Genomic DNA, 27681 nt, shown 5'->3' on the forward strand with positions numbered 1-27681 from the left:
TTTGTTTCTTTTTATAAGTGCAGCAAACTCAAACAGCCAGCTGAGAAAATATTATTTATATTAAACAAAAACTGTTCTTTTTAATAAAAATTTGAAAAAAAAAATAAAACTCTTCATTTATTAAGTTTCTATAAAAATTACTGACGAATTGATATCAGATTCCATGTTTAGTTGACTAAAAAAATCGTGTTTGTAATTTGTTTATAATTTATTGCATAAGGAGCACATATCATCAATATTATAGAATAACTTTAGCTCGCTTAACATGCTTCCAATGCAAATATTAAAGTATTTTTCATTTCAGGGAAGTCATTTGACATATAACGGATCGGTAGAATTTTACTGCTCAAAAAAATGCGTTTAGTGAGATAAATCAAAATAATAAACCAACTGTTAATATCAAATTCAATAAAGTATTATTGTAATGCTCTATATCTCCGTATATTTTATCATCGTATCGGTTGGCACAATGAAACCAACAACAGTGGATTGCCGCTATCGTCGATAACAGCGAACGGAGCTCTACCTTACTTCTTCCTTTGTAAAACAACGGGTCCAACGTTATCTCCAGTTTGTTTGTTATGTTCACCATGACTGCCATCACAATAAGGCCACTACAAAATTCATTTTTAAAATTGTTAGCCATCAATAATTATGAATTAAAATTTACTGATTAACTTACGTTCTTAGTTTTCCAGCACCGACAAAAAGCTGCCTTTTCGGCAATATTTTCAATGTCAATCATGTCTACTACCTTCGCTTCCGATTTGCGTATAGATTGATTACAGCGGCCCGAGCCGCTGCAGCCCTTTCGCGCCGCTGGACAAAATGCTAAATATGAAACGTAGCCAAGGCCAGCAACAACGGCAGTGGGTGGAACGAGCGCCAACCAATCCTTAACTATTTGCAAACAAAATAATAAAAGTTAGAATTGTGCTAGTATATTGTATAGCCTATTTTTATTTCTTATGTGTTTATGTTATAAAAACTAGTACTAATTTGACCTCTGTTTGCGCCAATTAACATACATATGCATATTGATATATATGAGAAATTACTTCAAATGTTTAAAAACTTTCAATTCGAAGGTAGCGGATCCGTTGGAACAAAGTACAAAACCGTATTTTACTTAAAACAACATTGATTAATTGGTTTTTAAAAATGGATATTCTTATCTGCATTTGTCATTCAAATAATGTTTTATTTACATCTTATTTGTGTTTTGATTGCCTACGCCAGTGTATTTGATTCTAAAGTCTATTGCATAATCAGAAAATGTAAATATAAATCTGTAGCATTTAATGCAACTTAAGTGCAAAGACAGGAGAGTAATTGAAAACCAAGGAGTGGAGTGGTGGTTGACAGAAATGCCCACATATGAAAAATGTGCAACAAATGTTAAAATTAGTTTAAAAAATATTTGACCTCATTTCGTTTTACGGTATACAACTGTATGCAAATTTGCATTACTTACATGACAATTTGAACCAACCGGTGAATGAATCGGGAATTGGTAAGTTGGACAAGTAGTCTGGAATTGTTGTTTTCACTAAACTCGAAACTCCCTGCATTTTTACTAATGATTTACTAAATAACTTTTTACGTTTACACTGTTTCTAATAACTTTCAGTGCTTCGTGTTTCTACACGCTAAACGCAATGACAGTACGCTAAAAAATCAAAGGCAACATCAAAAGTCAACCCACCGATTGGTATTCTGATTTTGACGTTTGACATTTAACTATATTTATATGTTTTGTTCAAGTTTTTGCGATTACCTCCTTTAATTAGAGTCGCATTTCACATTACAGATATATACATATATACACAGATATGCATTGATTATATACACAAATAAATATATGTATGTATGTAAGTAAGTTTAATTTTATAAATAAATGTGGTTAAAACATAATATTTTTTTTTGTTTTGATCCACTACAAATAAAACCACTTTATCGTTTTTACTTTGACGTTTCTACATTTTTCTCAAACATAACTAATAGAATAAAGTTGTTGGAAAAAAGTTTGATTAACTTGGTTTCGTAAAACCGAGTGAACAACTTTTTTAAGTTTAAACTGTTTCTAATAACTTTCAGTGCTTCGTGCAGAGATCTCTGACAGTACGTTATAAAACTAACGACAACTAACGTAAAATGGGAGTAGAGGCATTATCAGCTGATACCATGTAAACAATGCCACAGCTGAGAGGCGTCAAAGGAAAAATGTTAAGAATAGTAACACATGCAACCGTTTTCTGGGTAACCCCAGACTCCCCGGAGTTGAGTTTCTATTGGCATCTAAGATGGCCGCTTTTTAACCGGAAAATGGTTGCAATGTGTTATTTTCTTAACATTTATAGAAAAGTTGTCCCAAAAATATTCCGATCTTAAGGTGGACGTTATGCACCTTAAGTATAAAATGTTCGGTTTTACCCGAACTTGGCCCTTCCTTACTTGTTTTAATTTTAATTTGTGGCATTATTTGAATTAACATACATAGATACCTATATTTATTCACATACATAGTTTAATACGATTTCAAATTATTCGTAAAAATAGTAAACGCCGACAACTGTCATGGAGCTCACGGCGTTATATCTTCATAAACGCGTAATTACTCTTCGACTTAGGTCAAATATGCACTGATCGTGGCAAAAAATTCAAATTTATAGATTTGTAAAATTGTATTTGTAAAAATTATTATTTAATGTTTTTTCATTTACGATATTACCGAGGCCAATATTTAAAAGAGATAATCTTCAAAAAATATATGCCAAAAAATGTTCTTTCGAATGATAATAAACATTCACCATTAAATTTGGAGTTTCTGTCTTTTCTTTAAAAAAGTAGGGAACCTCGAAATGGATCCCCCTTTATATGAACAATTGTATTTTTCTATTCTGTGTGATAACGCTAACAACAACTCCCTGTTTATTGTGAAAAGTAAACGTATTGGATATTGGATCCAACACAGATGATTAGCGTAAAAAATTGAATTTGTTTTGAATTAACTAATACTATATTATCAACAAAATAATGGTTTTAATGATTTTTTTTCGATTACCATAATCAGATAAAATTTTATTACGGTTAATTATCATTCATATATACCTTCATAAATGTACCATATTGCACTTTGCAAACGACCTTTGGAATACATGTACAAAACCAACAACTGAGATATTGAACAATTTGAGTCATAATGCTCAAGTGTAAAAGCATTTAAAACTAGGCGAAGGAGAGTTGCAAAGAGAAAGATCTCATTTGTACTCTGTCCAAATTAGCTGATAAAGCAAAATATATTTGATAATCGAAACAATTAAACTTACCAAAATCTAATCTACCTCAAATGTATTGCGCCCACATAAAACACAAAGTAAAAAAGAGAGACTTCCGCATTGCCTACAATTGAGCTGGAATTAGTTTGTACATCAGCCGTAGTGCGAAAAGTTTACATACGGATCTACACTCAACAAGAAACAATAGTTTCTCACTAGAACCGTTTATATACGAAATGAATTTTATATTGCGATTCATTGTTTTCCTCCTTGATCCTTCGGGTTTAGGGCGGCGTTTATTTATACGTCCGGCACTCAAGGTAGGATACAATGTATACGATGGTATTAAGAGCAGAGCTGATGAAAAGGTTGGCACAATGAAAGAATTAGTTCTACGTTTGGGATTAATTGCATTTGCGGTGGTATTAATAATTTGGATAGCAGTATTCATGTATGTAGCCTTCTATTATACGTATATGCCGGCTATTTCACATACAAGACCAGTTCACATGCAATTCAAGTAAGTAAGCATAATATTCAATTACAAAGCTTAAGTTATTTAAATATTTACCAGGTCTTGCTTGGATTCTACGACCCCATGTACATTCCCACACGCACATGTTTCGCTTACAAAGAAACAACAACTATTGATGGTTGGCCAAGCTTATCGTGTAGTGGTGCAGATTGAAATGCCAGAATCACCTCAGAATTTAGAGCTAGGTATGTTTATGGTTTGCGGCGAAATGCGCGACACCAATGCTCTACTACGTGGCCAATCCTGTCGCTCAGCTATGATGCGCTACCGCTCCCCACTTATACGTACAATTAGCACATGGGCACTCAGTCCATTGTTTGTGCTCGGATTAAAAGAAGAATACCAACGTGTGCCTGTAGAAGTATTTGCGAATTATTTAGAAGAGCGACAACACCCAATTACTGACGTCTACGTAGAAATTCAATCACAAAAAATACAATTTTACACAGTTTCATTACATATTGTCGCTGATTTCACTGGGCTGAGATATATAATGTACAATTGGCCAATACTGTCAGCTGTAATTGGTAAGATATATATATTTTTTGAATTAAATTTGGTCTGCCCACATAACTTACCATTTCAATTCTTTAACAGCAATAAGTACCAATTTGTTCTTCATTTTGGTGATATTCCTACTCAGTTGGTATCACTGGTCTGACACAACTTGGCTGCATAATTTGCGTAAAAAATACGGGCGCATAACTGAAACTTTACAAGGCAAAGCTAGTAAAGCTATTGAGTCAAAAAGCGGCTTTAGGGATGATGAGGATTTGAGCTTTCTGGATGACAAATCCAACGCCTCTGAAATAGAAGAGATTGGCGGTAGCAGTGACAGTCGGAGTAGTAGCAAGGAAGAATTGCTAGGCAGTAAACCACAAAGAAGAAATGAGGGACAGCAAGTGCACCAGCGTAGAATGCAAGAAGCATTTTAAGCCCTTGCTCCATTGAAGGTTATTGCATTAATTATGCAGAATATAATATAACAATTTGACTGACGCCTAATTTTGCTTTACTATTGTTTTAAATAGTTGTAAAATAGAGTTATTCGCATATGTGTATCTGTATATTTATAAAAAATGGATTTATATTCATATATGCAAAGTAAAAATTGTAACTTGTTTATTTAAAAAGAGGTAAGATATACAACACCATTAAATATATGAGTTAAACAATTATATTCTTGATATAGTTATTTCTCTTTTATTACACATTTTCTCTTAATTTTTTTGCAATCTTACAATTGAACGGATGCTCTTTCCGGAGTGCATCAAATCAAACGCTTCGTTGATGGCTTCCAAATCCATAGTGTGCGTGATAAATTCATCAACTAACAATTCTTTACTCAAATATTCTTGTACCAATTTTGGCATATCTGAACCTTTATAACCGCCAAAAGCTGTACCCTTCCATGTCCGACCAGCAACTAACTGAAATGGACGTGTACTGATTTCTTGGCCACCAGCTGCAACACCAATAACAACAGATGTGCCCCAACCTTTGTGTGTCGCCTCCAAAGCAGCACGCATGGTGTTTACGTTTCCAATGCATTCAAAAGAGTAATCAAAACCACCGTCTAAAAGGTCTATTATATAATTTTGTATTGGACCTTTATCGGCCACATCTTTGGGATTGATGAAGTCCGTTACACCGAATCTCTTCGCAACTTCGAATTTATCGGGGTTAATATCGATGCCGTAAATTTTAGATGCACCAGCTTTTCGGCAACCCATAGCAGTTGCTAACCCAACAGCGCCTAGACCCCATATTCCACAAATGCTACCTGGTTCCACTTTGGCAGTGTTAATAGCTGCACCATATCCAGTAGGAATACCACAACCCAGAAGCCCAATCTTATCAAGTGGTGCCTCTTTGTCAACCTAATTATGGGTAAAATTATTATTGGATCGAATTTTGGTTAAATTTTTTAACACACCTTGCAAAGTGAAATATCTGCGACCACAGTATATTGTGAAAACGTAGAGGTGCCCATAAAGTGAAATACCTTCTTTCCTTTACATGTGAAACGTGATGTTCCGTCTGGTAACAAACCTTGTCCTTGTGTACTACGAATCTTCTGGCAGAGATTTGTTTTGTTGCTTCGACAGAATTTACACTCGTTACATTGTGGAATGTATAGCGGAATAACATGATCACCCGCCTTGAATGCAGTAACGCCTTCGCCAACGCTCTCCACAATGCCAGCACCTTCATGCCCGAGTATAACCGGAAACACTAAAGGAAAGTAGGAAAGTTTATTTTAGTAGTTATTCAAAAAAAAAAAACGTTCATGTTTCTAGTTTAACGAAAAAACGATGACTTTCAAGTTTAAACATTTTTGTGCTCTACTAACCTCCTTCTGGGTCAAATCCGCCTAAAGTGTACGCATCGGTGTGACACACTCCGGAAGCGACGATCTTAATTCGCACTTCGTGCGATTTGGGTGGTGCTACCTCCACATCTTCAATGACAAGCGGTTTTTTAGCTTCCCAAGCAATAGCAGCTTTACAAGTGATAACCTTGAAATTATCAAATTGACGTTATAACACATATGTACACATTGCATGAATGCAAAAAAAAACATATGGTACTCTCTAAAATGAATTATATATTTCGTTCCCTACATTTTAACGAATTTCACAATAATCTACATACTTTGCCTTCAGTTGACGACATATTCCACTACAGAAGTATATAAGATGATTTAGAAAGTAATTACGACGAGCTCTTCTCAAATGGAAACAGCTGGATGAAATGATAGTCGAGAATGGACAATTGTTAACAAAGCGGTTAAAAATGCGGCTATTCAGAACAAATACATGACAACATTCGGCTACCGGTTCAAAGTAGAAGCACGAACTCTCTATTCACATTTATTTATACAAATGTATATGAGCTTATACCGTATGCACATGTATTGAGTGTGACATAAGTATGTGTGTATATATATGTACTATCCATGACGATGTGTTTTCATAGAGCTGCTTTCTTCAGATTATCTTATCAGATAGTTAGAAGTGATTGTGAAATTTTTAAAATTAAATATTTTTTGTATATTTTTTAATATACCGTTAATTATAACCTCCCTTCCAATTTACAATTGGAATTGTTATAATTTGGTGAAGGAAACAATTGTTGCGCTACATATGTACATATAATTACATTAGGTCTGACTTTTTTCATCAGTTCTACCACTGAAGGGTATACCACTCTAATAGGACTACATATGTATGGGTATGTCTGCTTTACGCCCGGAACACATAGAGCAGACAGACAGACTGCAAGCGACATCTGTCAAATATTATAATACACACGTTCCTAAGGACATAGTTATGTAGTTGTGCAGCTGTCTCAATAACTGTGTCCTTAAGAACGTGTGTACGTTAATATTTGACAGATGTCGCGTTCTATGTGTTCCGGCCGTTAGTGGTCTAAAGTGCTGAACACATAGAGCGCGACAGACTGCAAGCGATATCTGAATATAAAATAAATTCAGAAATTTTCGTTGCGATCTTACTATTTTTATATGCAAACTAATAAACAACCAAATTATTTTTTCCAGCTCAAACGTAACATGTGCACCTTATATCAATATTTTTTAGCGCGATGCAAAGACTATTAAAGTTTAATGAATGGTTATTTAAAGTACTATTTGATAACATTAGTTTATAGTTAACTTCAATACTATTGGACGAATACATATTTGTAAATCTGTGCCATAAAATATCGGAATAAAGCTGATGTCCCCTACTATTTTTTCCAAAAACTGTATTTTTATTGGCCTCCGTTTCTTTCTGGGTTTTACAAACTTCGAGGCATAATTGATACCTATATCCATTTGAGAGTATAATTATTGTTTCAGAGAGCAATAAGTCTAGGAAAGATTTTAATTAAAATTTTGATGTTCATATGACTTTTATTGAGATTATTTGATATCATAATTTTATGATAATTATATATGTGATTCTATTTGTTTTCACAAAATTCCAATGAAGTTGCAATTATTAGCCCTCCTTTAAGTAGTAAATTTACCTGCTACCGGGCGATTATATGTATACCTATCAAAGCATTGTGCGTATGTTTTTTACACCAAAATGTTGTAGTTCATCATTTCTAGATGCAAACATTGCATGCTTGATCAAATATTATTTAAAAATAAAAATCATAAAGAACATATAAAATCATTTACGATTAAAACATAATGTTATATAGTATTTGTAAGCAATAACTTAATGTAGATCATATAGTGTTATCGGAATTTCATGGGAAAAATTATGTATAGTTTATGATGGTGGTACTGCTTGAGACAGACCAGTTGGTTGTATATTTGTCGGCTGTGCATTTGCAGATGGCACGCTTGTTGACCCGCTCGGCGGTGACAAAATTGTCTGGCCCGTAATTGTAGCTCCCTCTACGTTAGATGTCGGAATTACACCAGCATTTGTGGTAGTATCTGTGGATTAAGAAACTCAAGTCGGTTAACGTTTTATTTACTAATGATTATTTGCTTTACAAACCCATTGGAGTTGGCGCTTGTTGTTGGGCAGACGGCGCGATAGCTGCAGGTAAAGTCAGCGGCACAGCAGTAGGTGGTTGTGAGGTGCTGCCAATAGATGTTTGTGTGCTACCACCTTGAACCGCAGCTGTTGCGCTTTGAGACCCAACACTACTAATATTTGTTGCTAGCGATCCTCCGGCGGTCACGCTGCTAGCCCCACTCACTATTGGATGGCCTTGTGTAGGTGGCGCATTACTGGCACCACCGAGTGTTGAATTCGAATTACCAGGAAGTGTACCATTGCCTGTGGCGTTTGCGCCAGTAGTTCCCTGCCATTGCTGTTCTAATTGAAGACGATGGTGAGCTTGCTGGCGTGCACGAAATTCTGCAGCTTTCAATTGTTCCAAATGAAATTGTTGGCGTTCGGTTATAAGCTGTTGGCGCTGATACTCTAATCCCTCACGTTCACGCTCCATCGTTGTTTCCAGCTCTTCAAAATGTCGTAATTTTATTTCCAATTTCTTCATTTGCGTTTCCACAAGTAATGCGACTAAAGATTTAATTTTACGCTCTTCCAAGGCGGCTAAGTGCTTGGCCTTTACAGCTGCTGAAGCCAATGCTGCGGCTGCAGCGGTTTGAACGTTAGCTTCGTTGAATATTTGTTGCTTGACGATATCAGGATCCTTTGATGTTGTATCTGTGTCATTAGTGTCTTCAATTTTACTTTCTGTACCATCTATAAAGGAAACCGAAAGTGAAATTGAGGGTAGTATATATATAGAATTTTGTAAATGTAGTATAATAGTACTTCTGGAATCATTTTCTGGTTTCTTTTCAGATTCTGTTTCATTATTTTGCTTCTCTGTCTTATTAGCCTCATTTGTTTGTGTTTTATTTTCGTCTGTAATTTTGTTGAATATGTTGTAATGTGAAAAGTTCATATTGATCATGCAAGATTTTGAAGAAACACGGAAAAAATCATAAGAAACAAGAGCAATGGGTTGAGCGTGATGCAGATATTGATGAGTAAACATAAAGCAGAAAAATAGAAAAACAAATTTTTACCGTAAGGTTGCAATGAAAATTGTAAATTGTCAAGTAATTGGAAGAAATTAAATAAAATAATATAAAAACAACAAAAACTATAAGTATGTCACCTTTTTTCGAAACATCCTTCATTTCTTCATCTACCGCACCTGTGTTAACTGGCATGGTCGCAGTCCCGGTTCCTACTGCATGAGCATCCTCATCTTCTTTATCGGCCCCGGTGCCGGCAATGCCGGTATTGGATAATCCGAAAGATGGATTGAATTTCCCACCAGCTGACGCTTTCTCCACGTTTTTCATATGATTATCCATTATTGTAGCGGGTACTTCGTCCTAAAATAAAATATTTTAACCGGTTACTTAAATGATTATTAATGTGAATACCTTTATGGCGGCGAATTCTTCCATGGCAGCCTTTGCAGCAGCTGCTGCTACGCGAGGATCAACGACTGAAGCTAAAAACGCCACTGTAGACATAATAGGATTGCCAGATTTACTAAATGGTATGGGTTGACAACCTAATGGACCCAAAAATCCTCCATCATCCTCCAAATAAGGGTCCTCAATAGGTAGTCGAAGAAAATGTAGTATGCACTCATCTTGCGTGCGCGTTCCTACATGTTCACAAACTTTATTCCAGTCATCTTTATGCATTTCGAGGCCCTCGAGTAAAAGCAATGTTTCTTGATCTGTCCATTCACGCGTCATACTAGCTGCAGTTCGATTCTTCATTGCCGCAGGCTTCTTTGCATATTGATCAAGTTTCAGTCCGAATTGTTGGCCTGTGTTGGTACCATTCTCTAAAACTTCAGTTTTAATATTTATACCACCCGGCAACAACGCCGGTTTATCTCCTTCTATTGAGACTTCTTTACCATCTTTGTTAATTTTTGGCTTATCCAAATCAAGCAAAGCTTTAGCTGCTGATGGCTGCTGTGTTTTTTGTGGATTCAAAGATTGCAAACCAGAAGGCGTGTCTGATAATATATGAAAATGAGAAGTTGGCGGTGGTCCCATGGGTGTAGGTCGTAGCTCTGCGTCTATTTGATAGTTAATGAGACCCCATTGCTCTAGGAATGCATGCACACGCATAATAGCGCAAACATCTCCAGCAAGATTTCTGCGACAGGCAGTGCTGGTTAAGTACTCGGTAGGATTTAATCTAAATAAATAAAATTATTCGATGTATGCACAAATTATTATTATTTTTTTAATACCTGTAGGTGTCAATCATAAAATTACGATAGGCCATAAAAATTTCAGGGGTTTTCGATTTATTTTTGCCATTGAAAAATTCCGACATGGCACGCTTTTCAATCACATGAATTGAGTTGTAATCAAACCATGCAGAGTATGAGGGTACAATGATGTGGTGTGTCTGCTCAGTTACGTTGTCCTCCATATCTTCTTTAGCAGAGGAAGAGAACTCTTGTGTATTGCTATTATCACTAGTTTTACCAGTTTGAGAATTTTCACCATCGCCTGTAGATAGAGCTTGAACTGCACTACCTCCCGTCATTTCGTCATCCAAATCGGTCATGGTTCCGCCTGAAATTTTGGTACATTTATGTTTGTATATTTGTTCTTGCAGGGAATCGAACATTTCAGTTTAGTATTTAAAGATATAAAGTTACCTTTAATCGGCATCATATCATTGTCTGCTCGAGATTTTCCTCCCGGTGCTGGACTAGCAGTTGATTGTAGCGTTGATGATTTCACTACCTCTTGCACATTTGGCTCTGCCGGTGGATCATCCATATCGCGAGTCAAATCTTCATCATCCTCGTCATTGCGAGCTTTTTTATGTAGTACAGCAGGAGAGCGTTTGCGTTTGCCTGGCTTGGATGTATTTGGAGAAGGTGAACGGCGCCGTTTTTGCTTGGTAGTTGCACCACTACCACCCGACATTCGTTTCTTCTCATCTGTACCCAACGACATTATATCATCAACCGACATACGATGTTTGTGCGTTTTCTTTTTGCCCGTTTCATCTACTTCATAGTCTTCTTCAGTCATCCATTCGTTATATTGCTCTAGATCTAAAATCCAAGATGCTGAGACCAGCCAGCATTCTGCTGGTTGTTCCGGGTTTTCCGGTACATATTCCGGTAAATCAAATGAGTTAATAGCCCATGAGTCGTACGATTCCGGGAAGTAATACCAATGTAACATTACATGATTACCACGTTTGAAAAGGGGACGTGCATATTCGTCAGGATGTGGATCAACAACTGGGTATATAATGTGTGTAGCTTCTTCTTCGTCGGTTACGATCTCTACACGTCTAGTACTTAATATATCTCTTAACTTCTGAGCCAATTCCTTGTTTACTTCCGGTCGTATGTATATGTAATGAATGCGGTAAAGATTTGCCTCGACGAGTGCTTGTTCGATATCAATAAGTAGTTGTATGTTTGGATCTTTGCGCGGTGGGTTTTTACCCACAGAAAAATCAAATTTTTTGCCGCGTTGTTCAGCACGAAATCGAAACATTGTGCTAAATATGATGCACAGCGCACCACCTGGTTTAAAATCCATAAATAAGCGCATCTATAAGATATAAAACAGGAAAAAAATTAGTTGCAAAAGATTGTGGTCACCCTGTATATAGGGCACTTACCGGAATGCGTGTTGCCGGCGGCTCCTGTGCATTTTTACCCAATTTCGCCTCCACATATTGTAGAAATTGTACTAATAACTGCGCCAACGATTCTCTTGTAATTGTTTCGGTATTATTTGCCAAATACTACAACAAAAATTTATGAATATAGTTAAATCAATATCTGTGCATGAGCTAACGAAGCGCCATTTTTGATCACACTCGCGTTGTTGTACCTACTTTTTTACAATTTTTCTGTAACCATAGGCGGATTGTTTCGAATCCTTGTAGAGATTCTGGAGATTGAAAGAACTCCACATTAGGACTTCCGTCCTTTTTTGGACCTAACGTATTCATTTTATAATACACAAAAAAACTCTCAATAAATTTACTGATGCAGATATTTCAGCTATAACAATTTTCACGACTTGTACGACAAAGCACAGAAGAGACAACAAAAAATCTACCACAAAATACAAGCGGAAGAAGAAGCACTCACGAATGATAGCAGATAGAGAGAACGAAACAGAGTCGCATTGGCAAAGACCGCTACCTTTTAACTCTGAAGAAATCGTTTAAATAATGGCACTTATGCAGAAACTAAATTTTAATATTATATCCAATATATTGTTATTAAAATTGTAAAAAAAATCGATAAAACTGAATTTTATTTGTAGAGGTTGTGATTTCTTTACATTAGCTGAGTTCAAAACAGTTATAGATATTTTATCAACCCTGTTGTTTGACACACAACCATCTGTAGTCAGCGCACGCAAAACGACCGCATCAACGACGTTGCGCCGCAATAAATCGCCCATCCAATCAAGAAACGCTGACAGTATAAATTTGAGCGTTCGACAAGATGGCTTTCCCAGGAAAAATAAAAAAATCGGAAAAAAATAGTGAAAAAGTGGATGTGTATAGTGAAAAACCAAATGTTAAATTAAAGCGCTGAGAAAATGGTAATAGCTGATAATCATATGCATTTATAAATAATAATATGAAGTTATAGTCGGAAAATATATGCATCTGAGTTGATTTATTGATATCTTGAAGTGCAAATAAATGTGAGAAGTTGATGTGGAGCAGCCACGAATAAATGAAAAATCGAATGAAGCGAACTGAGGCAGCGAAGCAGGCAGAACTGTATTTTCAATTTGGAGAACAGTGCAGAATGAAATAGTGAATTTGCAAATTTTACACAAAATAGCATTATAATAAAGCAATAAAGTACTTTCCAATAGGTACTTGTAGGTTTAATGAATTTTGGCTTTCATTAACATATTAAAGGCGTTAAATAAGAACGGAAAAACAAAGGAATATACAGGAGAGTTGTGTAAAAACGAGGTGAAGAAATTAGAACGTTAATGGAAGCAGCGCGCTCAGCTAACAGCAAAATAGAGAAAAAGAGAGCATCACCAAGGTAAGTCGCTGACGTCACGGTGGCAGTCAAATGCACCACCAATGAGAAATTTGGCTACGTAATGCACAATACCGGCCAAATTAGTGTTACAAATTTTTATAAATAAAATATTTAAATTATAAATAAATGCCCAAAATACTTTAGAGAATATTTAAAAGGCTGAGATTTAGGATAGCATCCCCGGATTTCAGCGTTAAAATATTGAAAAAAAAAGTTATTTATGCACAATTTAATATAAAATAAATGGAAGTTAGTGAATATAAAAATGAAAAATATAAGTATGACATTCATTATACATCGGAGGAACACGGACTTTAGGTAGTTGAATTTTTAAACTTTAAATGCAAATATCTTAAAACCTAAAAGTCAGCGTCAACTATGTATGAATATTTACATATTTTGAAAACCTCCTCTATCCGAACATACCCTTTTTAACCATACATCCTTTTAGAAGCTGGAATATATAGTTTTTTCATTAAACAAATTCCTTATCAAATCAATAAAGCCATTCAGTAATCTGCCTTAAATTTAAATTTTTGTACATAGCACATACATATCGCTCATTTGCTGCAAGACCGGCATAAGTCAAAAAAATCAATTTTCCAGATAATTTTTACAAGTTCTCCCTTTAAAATTATATTCGAACAAGAATTGTACACTAATAAATGCTTTATTAATTTATACGTAGAAACATCAACATTTGCTAACCACTTGCGAATTTAAACTACATTATTTGTTGACACTGCGTGTACATATGTATGTATGAATGCAGAATAAAAAGTAGCAAAGACGACTCTTCAGATTGTTCTGACAAAACTGACAACTTGAGTAATTGTACGGATCATCACAAATTTAGATTGGAAGTTTCAATAGAAACTAACACTTAAAATTAATTTATTATTTAACATGCAAACAAAGAAGTCTAACTTTCGGCGCATCCACGTTTTTATTTGATACTTTGTCGCCGAATGTTGTCAAGTTTATATGCATCATCGATATTTTCTTTTCAAGCACATTTTTTTTTTTACCGAAAAATTGTATTTTGAATAGGAATCGACAAATCCGCGTTTTATTTGAGTTTTGGCTGATAGAGTAGGCTCTCTCGATTAATTATATAGAGATTCTGCTGCTTATAGATTAAGCATAATTCCTGTAAAGAACACATTTTTATATATTTTTTATGAAGGATTGCTCTGAAGCATATTATGAAAAAATTTAAAAAAAGTTAATAACAAATTGGAAAAACTACATATCGCTCATTTGCTGCAAGACCGGCATAAGTCAAAAAAATCGATTCTCCAGAAAACGCGTTTAAAGTTTTCAACTGACTACAACCTTACACGATGACTCCAACCTTACACGGTGACTCCAACCTCACACCTCTTCTCATGCGGAGCATATAAGAGGTATTCATATGAATTTTTCACTCAACATGAAGTATGATATAACGAACTATTCTGCAGCATTAACTCAAAAATCACGTTTTTTGATTTATGCCGATCTTGCAGCAAATGAGCGATATGTATCCAGCGTTACCTCGAAAAAATTTAAAAACGATCGGGGAACTAATTTTGAAGTTCTGAGGAGAACCGACTTGAAATTAAGATATGGAGAAAAAGCTTTAATGTTTTGAAATGTGCTGTTTAGTTCATAAGACAGGTATAAAAATACTCGTAACTTCGTCAATTTTGCTCCAAACTATCTGAAATAACATTCTTGAGATTATGCTTTCATTTAAGACAAAAAAAAAAAAAATGGGAAAAAGCTTTACTCTTACCCCACCCTTAAAGAGTAAATATTATTCCACCAACAATATAATTCATAGTTCTTTAACTTCACTGTATCTATACATGCCTTTAAATATGTATGTTGTTGGTTGTCGATTTTTAGCTTTTATATTATATTTTGTGTTTTCTTTTCATCTGCTTATTCAAGTAAAATAAAAATAAATCGACTTCTAGACCATGCATTTCCGGCTGATAACGCAATGGATTATGAAAGATTACTACTTCTATGTATAAGTAATACATATTGGTACTTGGTTTTAGTTTTTGTTTTGTGCTCTGAAGCTGTTTCGCTACATATGTATGAATCGAAAATAATGTAAGTATTTCATTCCTATTTTATGTTGTCAATCTACGTACGTATGTATATTGGACATATGTAAATAAGATAATAACATCAATCAATAAATGTTGTGGAAATCTCCACCTCAGCCTTTGCCGTCGATATTTCTGACACAAATATTATGACAACTAAAAGGAACTCTGAGTGAAAACGTCTACTATGCGATATAATAAATCCATTTTTACTCCATGCTCCCACCAAAAATTTGAAGTGATTAGATAACATTTAATCTATTCACGAATCTAGACTGTTCACACTGCTGTTGGAGATTTATAAACCAGCTAGCTTGACTAGCCGATGATCGAAGCTGTGCCATTTTATCTCGCCACAACTCTATTAGAACCGGCTTCGGCTGTCACTCTTCACATTACTCGAATTCGTAGATGGACGTAATCGGACCACTGCCGCGCTAATAAATCGCCATTAACTGAAAACATATAAACTAAGCACTAAATTAAGATATAAAGCTGTAATTTGGTACAGAGGATCGAAGTAGCAATCGGATTTTTGAAAAAGTGGGCATGGCCTCGTCCTCTAACAAGTTTATTGTACATATTTATATACATATATATATGTATATCAATAGTGTGAAAGTGGATAAAATCAGAGGGTAACACCGCTATAACGGTATTGTTAAAAAATAGTAAAAGCGCGTTAAGTCAATAACTAAATAGGCCAGGGACATTAAATTTTACAACCGAGATGGTATGGGAGAGCTTTATGGGGGTAGGTGTGAAGCTTGGATGATGGTCGTGGTGCCGTCCACTTTTTGGTGGAATCCCATATCTCGGGACCCGACCAACTGACAAAATTTGGTACGTGGCATTATTCTTACATTCTTATGTAAAATTGTGAAAATGAACAAAATCGAACATCAGCTACCCATAAAGCACAATTTTAAATTCCACTTGATTCGTCAATTTCCAATACATAAATCAAGAACCAAATAATGTCTTTAGTGTGTGTGACCTTATGGCCAAACATCGTTTAAATGCAACAAAAACTGTCCAAGCCCCTAGGTATCGAGTATTTAGACCCCGGTACCTATAGTTGATTTCTGATCGAAAATGTCGGTCAATGTGTGATATATATAACAGAAATTAAGAGATAATCTTTCTCTTATAATGGTATGGCTGGTTGTCAAAAATGCATTGTATCGGACCAATACTTTCCTTAGCCCCATATACTTAAATAAAGATTTTCGAACTTCCGGTGACCTTGTACCGCATATATCGACCAATATGTAAGTTATCCCAAGAAAAGTAAGACAGCGTGTTATAGATACAATGTTTTTTTTTCCTAAAATAGATAAATTTGATTGAAGACTTGGCTTAGCCCTTAGCTAACTAATTTCAGGATTTTCGATCATCCGGCTGACTTTACTCTATATGATTGGTTTTACCCTTTAAAGTATTATCTTGGCTTTGACTCTTGCAAGTTGCAAGTGTATAAAATGTACGGTTGCTTCCGAACTTAGCGCTTCCTTATTTGTTAATTTCTGCAATATTCACTTATTTACTTGATATTTCTTTAATTGAATTTAATTTTATTTGTTTTTTGAATTTTATTTTACTTGATTAATTTAATTTAATTTTTTTTTAATTTTTTCACTTTTCCAGTGTCAACCAGTGTCAAAATCAGCTTTGATAGATTTCCTACTGACAAACAGATGGCGCTAAATCATAATCGCACAGATAGATTTCTATTAGATTAGATTAGCTTTAAATCTCTGTAACGAGATTAATACGTGTAATTTTTTATATCGAGATCACGAGCTTCAGTTTCAGGCATCGGTTATCATGACAATTTCACCGGCATCATTTTTGATGATATATGGACCAATTATTCTTGAATCTTTTCAGGTTGTTCTTCGTCTCAAATGGGACAATATTGCTTGTTTACATGCCCATTGAACCAGAAATGAGCCTCATCGCTGAATAAAGTTTGGTTCGAAAACGTCTTTATGGAACATTTCAAGAGTCCATATAGCGAAGCGGCTTCGCTTGGGAAGGTCGAACGGCTCTAGTTCTTGCACAAGCTGTATTTTGTACGCTTTGAATTTAAAATCTTGATTTTCACGGTGTTCGTGTATACTCTCAGCTACGGCTTCTATATTTTCTCCACTGCGTGCTGGACGTGTTCTTTTTGGTCGAATATTATCCAATATTGAATGCTGGGTCTCAAGATGGGTGATGGTGTTGCGAATAGTACCCTCAGTAGGCCGATTATATAGACTATAAGTTGAGCGAAGCGCGCGAAGCACAATCTTTACGAACGTGAACTTTCGTAATAAATACATATGTATAATACAATACTAAACAAAAATAACATGACAGCTTGACACGATTCATGCGTGATCTGTTGGGTATTGAAAAAAATACCTCTACTTGAATCACCCATTATTAAGAGTTTCCCTAGATATCAGGAACTGGAAACTACTTACATAGGTAGATCGCCTTTTTCGGTATTTGCGATCCCAGTGTTGCAATCTGGGAATTCACAACTGTATTGTAAAATTAGATATTTTTGATTTTGTTCATTAGATTGATTAGATATGTATAATTAAATGAAGAAAATCGAAAATATCTTCAATTATTCATACTCAAAATGTTTTGACATATGAGCGCTATTGCCCTATTTTAGGTCACTGCAAGACGAATTTCATAAAAAGTAGTATTTCAAAATTCGCTTATCGTAAAATTTACACAACCATAGGCATCAGTGAGACTTGCATGACCATTTCAATATAGAATTTTTTTTTTAGTTTGATCTCACACAATTTGTGCTACGAAACACATCTATCACAACAGGTGATGAAACGGGAATTTATGCGTATGAGCCCGAAAGTGAACAACATTTTTCCAAATGAGCCGAATCTGAATGGTACACAATCATTTGTTTGCCAGATCAGGAAAACCAACCACCGAAGGCGGATATCTCTTCACCACTGCATTTAGAGCACTTAAAACATCGAACGAATATTTTGAAGATTCCTCAATCAAAGTGGCAAAAGTGCTTCAACAATTAAAATGGTAGTCAGAAGGTTCAAGGTCTGCGCGATAAGGTGGGTGAGGCAAAACTTCTCAGCCGCTATTTTCCAAATAATTTTAACGGGTCTAGAAGCATGAGATGGAGCGTTGTGATAATGTAAAAATATTGTCCCATGACTTATCGCAAATTTTGAGTTTTTTCGGCTATGTTCGCTTGAATTTGATTGTTTCATCATGCTATATTGTTGAAGCTTATAATACAGCACGTCCTTCTGATTCCACCGAATGCAGAGCATTAACTTTGCGTCATGCATATTCTTATTTGCCGTTGATATGGCTCGTTGGCCAGGTGTCACATATGATTTTTTACGTAGAGGGTTATCGCAATGGATCCATTTTTCATGACCAGTCGCAATACGATGCAGGCATCATTTCTCACATGCGATGTAGTCTTTCAACGTCCCGTAATTTAATTCAATATAAAAATGACACCTATTTTCCTTGCTTTTGAATGTATCCGACGGATTTTAAACGTTTTGATGAGAATAAAGAATTTTTGAGTAACTCAAAGATTCTGCGAAATTTTCTTGTGTTTGACCGCAGTCTTCATGAAGCAATGCTTTAAATTTCTCACTATATGTTCTTGTTAAATTTGACTTTACACGACATTTAGCAACATTATTTTTTATATTGCAGATTATAACACAAGAACGAGGATAAGAAAATAAGTCATCTGCCATCAACGCCGCCGAATCGAATTGGCATATACCAATTGTATGGACATAAATTTTCCTGCAGCTGTATAAACATAAATATTTACTTTGCCCTGCCGACATATACAAACATATGCACATGCACATAAATAAATACGAAATAAATAAAGTAAAGGCTGGCCAAAAACCAAAGAACGTCTTAGGGGAATTTGAAATTATCGCTATAACGAAACAACACAAGCTATTTGCCCGAAGTATAGACCGATAAAATCGAGTACATTTTGTTCTGATATCCTCACAAAAAGCAAAAAAAGAGGGAACAATGACATCTCGGTAAGTACTTCTTAGTAACAACTTTTAAAATATACTGTATACAAAAATAGAAATTCGTACAAAGCCAGCAACTGTGCAAACTTAAATATGAATATTTCTGACGTGTAACACCATGCTCAGAGCAGTATGTACTTTATACAAGTGTTACATATGTACATATGAAATTATGTATTCACATTACATAAAGTACGAAAATGGAACTAACCTAAAATAACCCTTACTTAATCATATTTTGCTGTACTGTATGTTTTCACTACTTTATAATTCCTTGGCTTTTATATTGAAATCTTGACTTGTACTTTACATCTATTTCTTTCATAACCAAATGCAGGCTGGATCGCCTTTTTATATTGTTGGAGTCTGGGTCATCGGCGGTAACGCGTCGTGCTGCAGCGAAACAAATTGGAGAAGTGCAGAAGTTATACCCACACGAGCTGCATGCGTTGCTGAACCGTCTAATTGGCTATTTACACAGCACTTCGTGGGATACGCGTATAGCTGCCTCACAAGCTGTCGAAGCGATTTTGCAAAATGTGCCCGCTTGGAAGCCGGAGTTATATGCAACCATAAAGCGTGAGGTCATTAAGAAAGAGAAGGATATTGACGATGAGTCAGCTATAGGCTCCACCACTGGCGGTGGTGAGGATGACAGCTGCCAGTCAGTAGCCACGACCGCCACAACATCCAGTGAACAAAGCAGCAGTCGTGATGCGCAGCAGCGTGAACGCCTGTTATCGTTTGCGGAATTTGATTTGGAGCAAATATTACATAAAGGCGCACGTCTTATCGGCTCCGAGGGCATTGAATTCGATTTGAATGAAAGTGATGTGACGAAGTCGACAAATGAAGGTGCGGCAAATGCTAATGCCACAGCTTCAGAGAGATTGAGTCGTCAACGTGCACTGCTGAATGAGAAACTAGGTCTGACACAGGCGTCTAAATTGGGCGTTAATTTAATGGACATGATTACCGATGAGGATGTCATGCCTTCTAATAATGGCAGCTCATACAATGCCAATGAAGAGAAGGTATGTATGGTATGAGAAGTACAATTTTATAAACATACACGCAGGACATATTTTTTACCCTCAAAAATTGTCAAAAGCCACTCCTCCTGTTTAGATCGGTAATAGGATTTTTTTTTTATTTCTAAAGGGTATTCCAGCTTCGCTACAACCGAAGTTAATGATTTTTTTGGTTTTTTTTTGTTTTGGTTGATTTTTAAAAGCAAATATATAAAATTTTAAGCTTTTTTAAAAATCCACTGTCAACTCATTATTTTTTCTTGTTTTCGGTAGGTCCCCGTTGAAGATATACTGAACATAAAGCCCAATTCACATTTAATTCCTTCCAATGGGCAACAATTGAGTTGTCGAGAAATGAATCGAGCTAAACGAAAAGCGCGACAAAATATTAATATCACAACCAGTGGCGGTTGTTCTGGCGCATCCGTTAATAGTCTTAGCCGCAGCAATAGCAGTACAAGTAGCGGTTTGGGCACCTGCAAGAATAGTTCCAGTGTGAGTGATGAACCGGAGCACAAGAAAATGAAAGCAGATTCGCTGCAACGTCAGGAGGTTTTCTACACGTTGAATGGTTGGTGTTGCTAAGCAAAATAGAGCAAATATTGTTGTGATACATAATGATTTTTTTATATACATTATTAGATCCCGTTCCGGATGCGACTGGCATGTGGGTGGATGCCGTCAGTTGGCCCTTGGAAAATTTTTGTGCACGCCTATACGTTGATCTCTTCAATCCACGTTGGGAGGTACGTCACGGCGCTGCGACTGCGTTGCGTGAACTAATTAACAATCATTGCAACGGTGCTGGTAAGGCAATCGGTATGTCACGCGAGGAAATCCAGCAGCATCATAATCTCTGGATGGAGGATGCAGCCTTGCGTTTGCTCTGCGTACTTTGTTTAGATCGCTTCGGCGATTTTGTATCCGACCAAGTGGTGGCCCCAGTACGTGAAACATGTGCACAAGTTTTGGGTACCATCGTCAAAGACATGCATGCCGAGCAAGTGCATCAAATCGTGCAACTATTGATGAAATTGCTAAAACAAAAGGAATGGGAGGTGCGTCACGGTGGCCTATTAGGCTTGAAATATGTTTTTGTAGTACGTGAAGATCTATTGCCGATTTATGTGCCGCAAACCATAAGTAATATATTGCTGGCGCTGTTCGATGTAGTCGACGATGTGGGCGCTGTTGCTGCATCGACTTTGATACCGATCGCCACGTGGCTACCGAAATTGCTGAATCCTGTGCAGGTGTCGTCGATTGTGAAGATGCTGTGGGATCTGCTGTTAGATCAGGATGAGTTGACAAGTGCGTGCAACAGCTTCATGGGGTTGCTAGCTGCGATTTTGTGCTTGCCAAATGCCGGCTCTTGGATTCAGTGAGTGCTTTTCAAGGTGTTAATTTATTATTTCATCATATGCTTTATATTTCTCTTTATTTTCAAAAGAATGGAACCAATGTCTACTTTGATACCACGACTGTGGCCCTTCCTTTCGCATAGTACCAGTTCGGTGCGCAAGTCTACTTTGCTTACGCTTCAAACACTCACTGCCAGCAATCTAAGTAAAGAGAAGCTTGAAGCTACGACCATCGTTGTGCCCACCACAAGCTCAGCTTCCATTAATAATGGCAATGGTGTAATTATGTCGAATAAGGGATCTTCAAGTGCTGAAACCACTACAATTGCCATTAATTTCGACTCGAAAAAATTGAATTTAAATTTGGGTGTTATCGATTGGCAGTGGAAGCTTTTGCAGGATGCCCTACGTTTCATCTATGAACGTATTCTAGTCGAACATCAGCCCGATATACAAGAGATGTCGTGCAAAGTATGGAACAATCTCTTGTTTAACGCTGATTTGGGAGCACTGCTGCATGCGGCCTGCCCTATCGTGTCGTCGTGGATTTGCTTAGCCATGCAGCCAGCGCGATTAGCCTTCGATTCCTCCATACTAATACATACCACAGCAGCGCCACAAAGTCTTCCGGCTATGTCAGCTGACGGAAACTCGCCTGGAACACCCCGTCGACGTACACAACGCGTAACGGACGACTTAGGTGCTGACTCCACACCGGCAACGCAAAGGTATTTTCTTGGTGGCAGTGAAGGGACACCTCTGGAAGTGCGTGAACGGAATGTGATCCGAGCTCGTGTACTAGCAGCTCGAGTACTGGGCGCACTTTCCAAATATCTAGTGCAACCTGCTCCCGGTGTGGCGTATACACCTAATATGGAATCACCGATGGACTGTTATACCAAAGTGCTGTTAGGTCATTTAAATTCACGGTCAGCGGTGCAGCGCATTGTGTGTGGTAAGCTTTATTGGTGATTCAATAATATTTATACCCTTGTATATTAAGTTTACCACGAAGTTTGTAACACTCAGAAGGAAATGTCGGAGAACTTATAAAAGAAATGTTTGTATACAACTGACGCGCTGAATCGATTTAGTAAAAAAAAACTTTTTTATTAGACGATGCAACAGTAATAACCGAAGTAATTGTTCAGCATATACATAGCTATTGTAGAAACTGACCAATCAAAATCGATATAAAGATCGGTTTATATCCTTTTTTGCTATACGAAATGTACTTGTGAAGGCTATTATAGCTTCGAGTAAAGCCGAAGTTAATGTTTTTTGTTATTTTATTTAAATTTCCTACAAACACTTTGTTATAGGTCTAATCATTGCTTTCTGGGCGCAACTGGACCCATCAATGCACATGGCTGCACCCAAACTGGCTGAAAAACTCCTCACATGTGTCATGGAGTATGTATATTATGACGAAGTAGCCATTTCATTTACGAGGTATTTTAATCGATGCAAATAGTAAAACGAAGTGTTTATGTATGGTAACAAAAACATTCTTTCACTTAGACTTCATCAAGAGGCTCATGATCTCATTGCCACACTAAAACAATATAAAATTGTCATAAACGATTTCAACAATGCGCGCGTCCTCACATTGGATCAAATTGAAGCCATTGCCACCACTCTCACAGAGGGTTTGAATCAGTATGCGCTAAAGCCGAAATTGTTGGAAACACTCGAAGAGCGTAGGCGCGGTTTACAAAACTCTTTTGCGCAGACTACAGCGGAGCAGTGCGCGTACAACATAAGCGCACAAGCGGCATTAGCTGCTGCCATTGTAGGTATGCAATGTCTGCCAGAGAAACTTAATCCGATAGTTAAACCCCTCATGGAATCAATAAAACGGGAAGAGTGCGAATTGTTGCAAAATCTTTCGGCGGAGTTCCTAGTACAGCTAATGCATCAAGTGTGTGATAGAAATCCTAGTCCCAATAGTAAAATATTTACTAACTTATGTACGCTACTGAGGAGCGATCCTCAGTTTACACCGAAAATTGTGAGTAACGCCAACGGATTGTGAAAATTGGAAATATATATAAAATACACATTTACAAATTTCGTATGATTTTTAGATTTTAAGCCCATTGACATTGAAACAGACTCCCTTGCCTGAGTCGGCAGCAGTCACAAACAATTGTGTATATTATGGCATTTTAACTTTAAGTCTACAACAAAATAATATACAAATTGGTGGTACTACTGGTAACCGTGGCGTTGCTGCGAGTGCTCCTCGTGGACCTGGCAGGCCGCCACTAAATGAAACGCTTGCCGCAGCAGAAAATGGCACCAATGCCGTAAATGCGCTGGTAAGTAGCTTTTAAACTAAATTTTTGGTTTGACTTGTATTTTATCCAATTATAATTCTTCCAGGAAGCGAAGCAGAACCGTATTCAGCGCATGGGTGCCTCATGTGCCATATCGAAGATTTGCCTAGGCTTTAAGATGGATATTTTCTCAAAGATACCAGTTTTCCAACATATTCTATTTACTAAAATTGAACAATTCATAAACAATTATCCAAATATGGAACTTTTATCGAATGTACCCTTAGATTTAGCCCAAACAAATGATATAATCACATCACTGCAGTTGATTGAAATTGTAGCGCCACACTTTTTGCACTTTGCGAGCGATGCTTCAGCAAAAGACGAAGTGCTCAAGCGGCTTTTCGCGTTGCTGCCACACTTCAGTGTGCTCATCACGCATCCCTTGAAGGCGGTAAGTTGTGTTTATAGAAATTTACTTTACTCAATTTATTGACTTCTATTAATTGGGAATTAGGTACGCCACATGGTCGCACGTTGTATTGCAGCCCTCGCAGCAGCTGATTTGGTGCGCACCATGCACTTTGTGCTGGATGTACTACTTGGTATGCTGGTTAACATTGAGAATGTAATCCAGCGCCAGGGTGCGATTGAAGCAATTGAACGTGTGGTAGACAAGCTGCAGCTGTGTATTGTGCCTTATACCGTGCTTCTAGTCGTCCCATTGTTGGGTAAGCGCCCCCCTTTTTTTTGACTCTTTTTTAACTTTTCTGTTATAATGTGTTTTGTTTATCAGGTTGCATGAGTGACCCAGATGAATCTGTGCGCCTGCTTTCCACCCATTGTTTCGCTACACTCATTCAGCTGATGCCATTAGATTCGCGCAGCAAATGCATCAAAAACGAGATTCCTTCTGCAGAATTGCAACAGCGTAAGATACGCGATCGCGAATTTCTCGATTATCTTTTCACGCCAAAAAGTATACCCGACTACAAAGTACCGGTAACAATTTCCGTGGAGCTTCGTTCATACCAACAGGCGGGCGTGAATTGGTTATGGTTCCTTAACAAATACAATTTGCATGGAATACTCTGCGATGACATGGGCCTCGGAAAGACATTGCAAACGATTTGCATACTCGCCGGCGATCACTATCAACGTCAAGTAGACAAAGCCACATCACTGCCAAGTTTGGTGATTTGTCCACCCACTCTTACTGGCCATTGGGTATACGAAATCGAAAAATTTATACAAAAGTCGAACATTTTGAGGCCACTACATTACGTGGGATTGCCCATTGGGCGTGAAAAACTGCGTTGCCAAATTGGTGCATGCAACTTGGTTGTGGCATCATATGATACAGTACGCAAAGATATAGATTTTTTCAGCACCATACACTGGAACTATTGTGTACTGGATGAAGGACACATCATAAAGAATGGCAAAACCAAAAGTTCGAAGGCTATTAAGACGCTCAAAGCTAAGCATCGTTTGATACTTTCGGGTACTCCCATACAAAACAACGTACTGGAGCTGTGGTCACTCTTTGACTTTCTCATGCCCGGTTTTCTTGGCACTGAGAAGCAGTTTATTGCACGCTACAGCCGACCAATACTTGCTTCTCGCGATTCCAAGAGCTCCTCAAAAGAGCAGGAAGCCGGCGTTCTTGCAATGGAGGCATTACATAGGCAGGTGTTGCCATTCCTGTTGAGACGCGTAAAGGAGGATGTATTGACTGATTTACCACCGAAAATAACCCAAGACTTATTGTGCGAATTGAGTCCATTGCAAGAACGTTTGTATGAGGACTTCAGTCGTACACATTTAAATTCTCATTGGAAGGACTGCCTGCAGAGTTTGGGCGATAGTGACAGCATTAGCAAAAAAGCGCACATTTTCCATGATTTGCGTTATCTACAGAACGTATGCAATCATCCGAAACTGGTGTTGACGCCAAAGCATTCGGAGTACGGGAAGATAACGTTGGAGTTGCAGAAACAGCAAAGCTCACTGGATGACATCGAACATTCGGCGAAATTACCGGCACTGAAGTGAGTATTTAATATTTATTAATTGTTGTTATTTATGTAATAAAAAATTATCCATTTCTCATGCGGTTTAGACAACTATTGCTCGATTGCGGCATTGGTGTTCAGACGGAATCGGTCAGTCAGCATCGCGCGCTAATTTTCTGTCAATTGAAAGCTATGTTAAATATTGTCGAGAATGACTTGCTGCGCAAACACTTGCCGTCCGTTACGTACTTGCGCCTGGATGGCAGCGTGCCAGCATCCTTAAGACAACAAATTGTAAATAACTTCAACACCGATCCGAGTATCGATGTGCTACTACTAACCACACAGGTAAGCAAGAAATCAATCACACTTTCCTCTAAACATATTCATATGTTGTTTTAACACAAGGTTGGTGGCCTCGGCTTAAATTTGACTGGAGCAGACACAGTAATATTTGTTGAGCACGATTGGAATCCAATGAAAGATCTACAAGCCATGGACCGTGCTCATCGCATTGGCCAGAAAAAGGTAGTGAATGTGTATCGTTTGATAACTGAAAAAACGCTCGAAGAAAAAATAATGGGTCTGCAGAAGTTCAAAATACTCACCGCGAATACTGTGGTTAGTTCGGAGAATGCGTCGTTGGAGACGATGGGCACGGGCCAGTTATTTGACTTGTTCAACGCAAATGTGAATGATAAAACTGGATCAAGTGGTGCGCCAATGTCGAATACGAGCGCTGGTGGTCAAATGTCTATGAATGCTATCATTGAATCTCTGCCAGAGCTATGGTCAGAACAGCAGTATGATGAAGAGTACGATGTGTCTAATTTCGTGCAGGGTTTGAAAAAATGAGCTCGTGTCAGAAAAAGTAAACTTTGACAAAAGAAATAGATATATTTAAAAAATGATAAAATACGACATGCATTGATTCCAAAGTTAATGCTTTCAGATAGACATTGACGTAAAGCAGCAGCAACTTTTATAGAAATCACTGAATTTTGAACATAGTTTAGTTTTTAAGATTTCTTCCGCTTTTTTACTATTATCAATCTAATATTTCGAAGAATCTAGTTAAGTGTCCAATATAATCCTTTAATGTGCTCCTTTTTACTTATTTGAAAAAATTATGAGAAATTCGTATTTTTTAATTTTTATTGTTTTTTGTTATATATTTAAGAAATTTTCGCTGCTTCTCTTTTCTATATCTAATCTAAAATAATCTTGTAATGTGCTCCTTTTTATTTATCTAAAAAGTTATGAGAAATTTGTCTTTTTTTAATTCTTAATGTTTGTTTTTTTGTTAATTATATTCCATAAAAAATTTTTGCTGCTCTTCTTTTTTATAATCTCTTCAAAAAGTGCAAGGTTCGATTGTACTTTGGAGTGGCAAAAGCGGATTAAAAAATAAATTACAATAAAAAAAAAATAGCGTTATAAAATTAATTGGAAAACAAG

General features: G+C 36.9%; 5 protein-coding genes across 10 annotated transcripts; 2 read left to right on the forward strand and 3 right to left on the reverse strand.

Moving 5' to 3' along the window:
• Positions 1-189: 189 nt before the first annotated feature.
• LOC105230941 (CDGSH iron-sulfur domain-containing protein 2 homolog) lies at positions 190-1724 on the reverse strand. Its single transcript, XM_011211986.3, has 3 exons — positions 1475-1724; positions 683-900; positions 190-614 (listed from the first exon to the last, which is right to left on the reverse strand). Exons 1-3 carry the CDS (start codon positions 1569-1571, stop codon positions 528-530), a joined length of 402 nt encoding a protein of 133 aa, XP_011210288.1. The 5' UTR covers positions 1572-1724; the 3' UTR covers positions 190-527.
• A 1175-nt stretch (positions 1725-2899) lies between these two features.
• On the forward strand, positions 2900-5000 carry LOC105230942 (seipin). The gene is made up of 3 exons (XM_011211988.4): positions 2900-3798; positions 3853-4340; positions 4411-5000. The coding sequence occupies exons 1-3, from the start codon at positions 3515-3517 to the stop codon at positions 4746-4748; spliced, it is 1110 nt and encodes a 369-aa protein (XP_011210290.2). The 5' UTR covers positions 2900-3514; the 3' UTR covers positions 4749-5000.
• LOC105230943 (alcohol dehydrogenase class-3) lies at positions 4898-6666 on the reverse strand. Its single transcript, XM_011211991.4, has 4 exons — positions 6469-6666; positions 6167-6332; positions 5750-6048; positions 4898-5693 (listed from the first exon to the last, which is right to left on the reverse strand). Exons 1-4 carry the CDS (start codon positions 6487-6489, stop codon positions 5034-5036), a joined length of 1146 nt encoding a protein of 381 aa, XP_011210293.1. The 5' UTR covers positions 6490-6666; the 3' UTR covers positions 4898-5033.
• A 1031-nt stretch (positions 6667-7697) lies between these two features.
• On the reverse strand, positions 7698-12424 carry LOC105230944 (SWI/SNF complex subunit SMARCC2). Of its 3 annotated transcripts, XM_011211992.3 has the most exons (9): positions 12198-12424; positions 11979-12104; positions 10993-11908; positions 10576-10906; positions 9743-10520; positions 9469-9691; positions 9120-9212; positions 8331-9047; positions 7698-8266 (listed from the first exon to the last, which is right to left on the reverse strand). In XM_011211992.3, exons 1-9 carry the CDS (start codon positions 12312-12314, stop codon positions 8097-8099), a joined length of 3471 nt encoding a protein of 1156 aa, XP_011210294.2. In that variant the 5' UTR covers positions 12315-12424; the 3' UTR covers positions 7698-8096. The 3 variants fall into 3 exon arrangements, with proteins under 3 accessions (XP_011210294.2, XP_011210297.2, XP_011210296.2); XM_011211995.3 differs by lacking the exon at positions 9120-9212 and having other exon boundaries at positions 9508-9691; XM_011211994.3 differs by lacking the exon at positions 9120-9212.
• Positions 12425-12783: 359 nt separating this feature from the next.
• Positions 12784-27652, forward strand: LOC105230945 (TATA-binding protein-associated factor 172). 4 transcript variants are annotated; one of them, XM_049449716.1, is made up of 16 exons: positions 12786-12919; positions 13014-13139; positions 13202-13380; positions 19194-19543; positions 19875-20571; positions 20842-21139; positions 21211-21949; positions 22019-22884; positions 23252-23381; positions 23451-23940; positions 24017-24250; positions 24315-24662; positions 24726-24939; positions 25005-26259; positions 26331-26571; positions 26632-27652. In XM_049449716.1, exons 4-16 carry the CDS (start codon positions 19533-19535, stop codon positions 27076-27078), a joined length of 5970 nt encoding a protein of 1989 aa, XP_049305673.1. In that variant the 5' UTR covers positions 12786-12919; positions 13014-13139; positions 13202-13380; positions 19194-19532; the 3' UTR covers positions 27079-27652. The 4 variants fall into 4 exon arrangements, with proteins under 4 accessions (XP_011210299.2, XP_049305673.1, XP_011210301.2 ...); XM_011211997.4 differs by having other exon boundaries at positions 12784-13139; XM_011211999.4 differs by lacking the exon at positions 13014-13139 and having other exon boundaries at positions 12802-12919.
• Positions 27653-27681: the final 29 nt, after the last annotated feature.

Source organism: Bactrocera dorsalis, chromosome 2 (assembly GCF_023373825.1).
Source record: "Bactrocera dorsalis isolate Fly_Bdor chromosome 2, ASM2337382v1, whole genome shotgun sequence".
NCBI lineage: Eukaryota > Metazoa > Arthropoda > Insecta > Diptera > Tephritidae > Bactrocera > Bactrocera dorsalis.

Bases quoted from the DNA above. Each gene is read 5' to 3' on its own strand.
- LOC105230941 (XM_011211986.3), bottom strand. From the start codon at position 1,571: ATGCAGGGAGTTTCGAGTTTAGTGAAAACAACAATTCCAGACTACTTG. The intron at 901-1,474 runs GTAAGTAATGCA...GTTTGCAAATAG, and splicing joins CGGTTGGTTCAAATTGTCAT to TTAAGGATTGGTTGGCGCTC. The intron at 615-682 runs GTAAGTTAATCA...TGAATTTTGTAG, and splicing joins GGTGCTGGAAAACTAAGAAC to TGGCCTTATTGTGATGGCAG.
- LOC105230942 (XM_011211988.4), top strand. From the start codon at position 3,515: ATGAATTTTATATTGCGATTCATTGTTTTCCTCCTTGATCCTTCGGGT. The intron at 3,799-3,852 runs GTAAGTAAGCAT...AATATTTACCAG, and splicing joins CCAGTTCACATGCAATTCAA to GTCTTGCTTGGATTCTACGA. The intron at 4,341-4,410 runs GTAAGATATATA...ATTCTTTAACAG, and splicing joins AATACTGTCAGCTGTAATTG to CAATAAGTACCAATTTGTTC.
- LOC105230943 (XM_011211991.4), bottom strand. From the start codon at position 6,489: ATGTCGTCAACTGAAGGCAAA. The intron at 6,333-6,468 runs GTATGTAGATTA...GATAATTTCAAG, and splicing joins TGTCGTCAACTGAAGGCAAA to GTTATCACTTGTAAAGCTGC. The intron at 6,049-6,166 runs GTTAGTAGAGCA...ACTTTCCTTTAG, and splicing joins CGGATTTGACCCAGAAGGAG to TGTTTCCGGTTATACTCGGG.
- LOC105230944 (XM_011211992.3), bottom strand. From the start codon at position 12,314: ATGAATACGTTAGGTCCAAAAAAGGACGGAAGTCCTAATGTGGAGTTC. The intron at 9,692-9,742 runs GTATTCACATTA...ATTTTATTTTAG, and splicing joins AAGAATTCGCCGCCATAAAG to GACGAAGTACCCGCTACAAT. The intron at 9,213-9,468 runs GTGACATACTTA...ACAAAATTACAG, and splicing joins GAAGGATGTTTCGAAAAAAG to ACGAAAATAAAACACAAACA.
- LOC105230945 (XM_011211997.4), top strand. The intron at 21,950-22,018 runs GTGAGTGCTTTT...TATTTTCAAAAG, and splicing joins AATGCCGGCTCTTGGATTCA to AATGGAACCAATGTCTACTT. The intron at 23,382-23,450 runs GTATTTTAATCG...TCTTTCACTTAG, and splicing joins GTAGCCATTTCATTTACGAG to ACTTCATCAAGAGGCTCATG.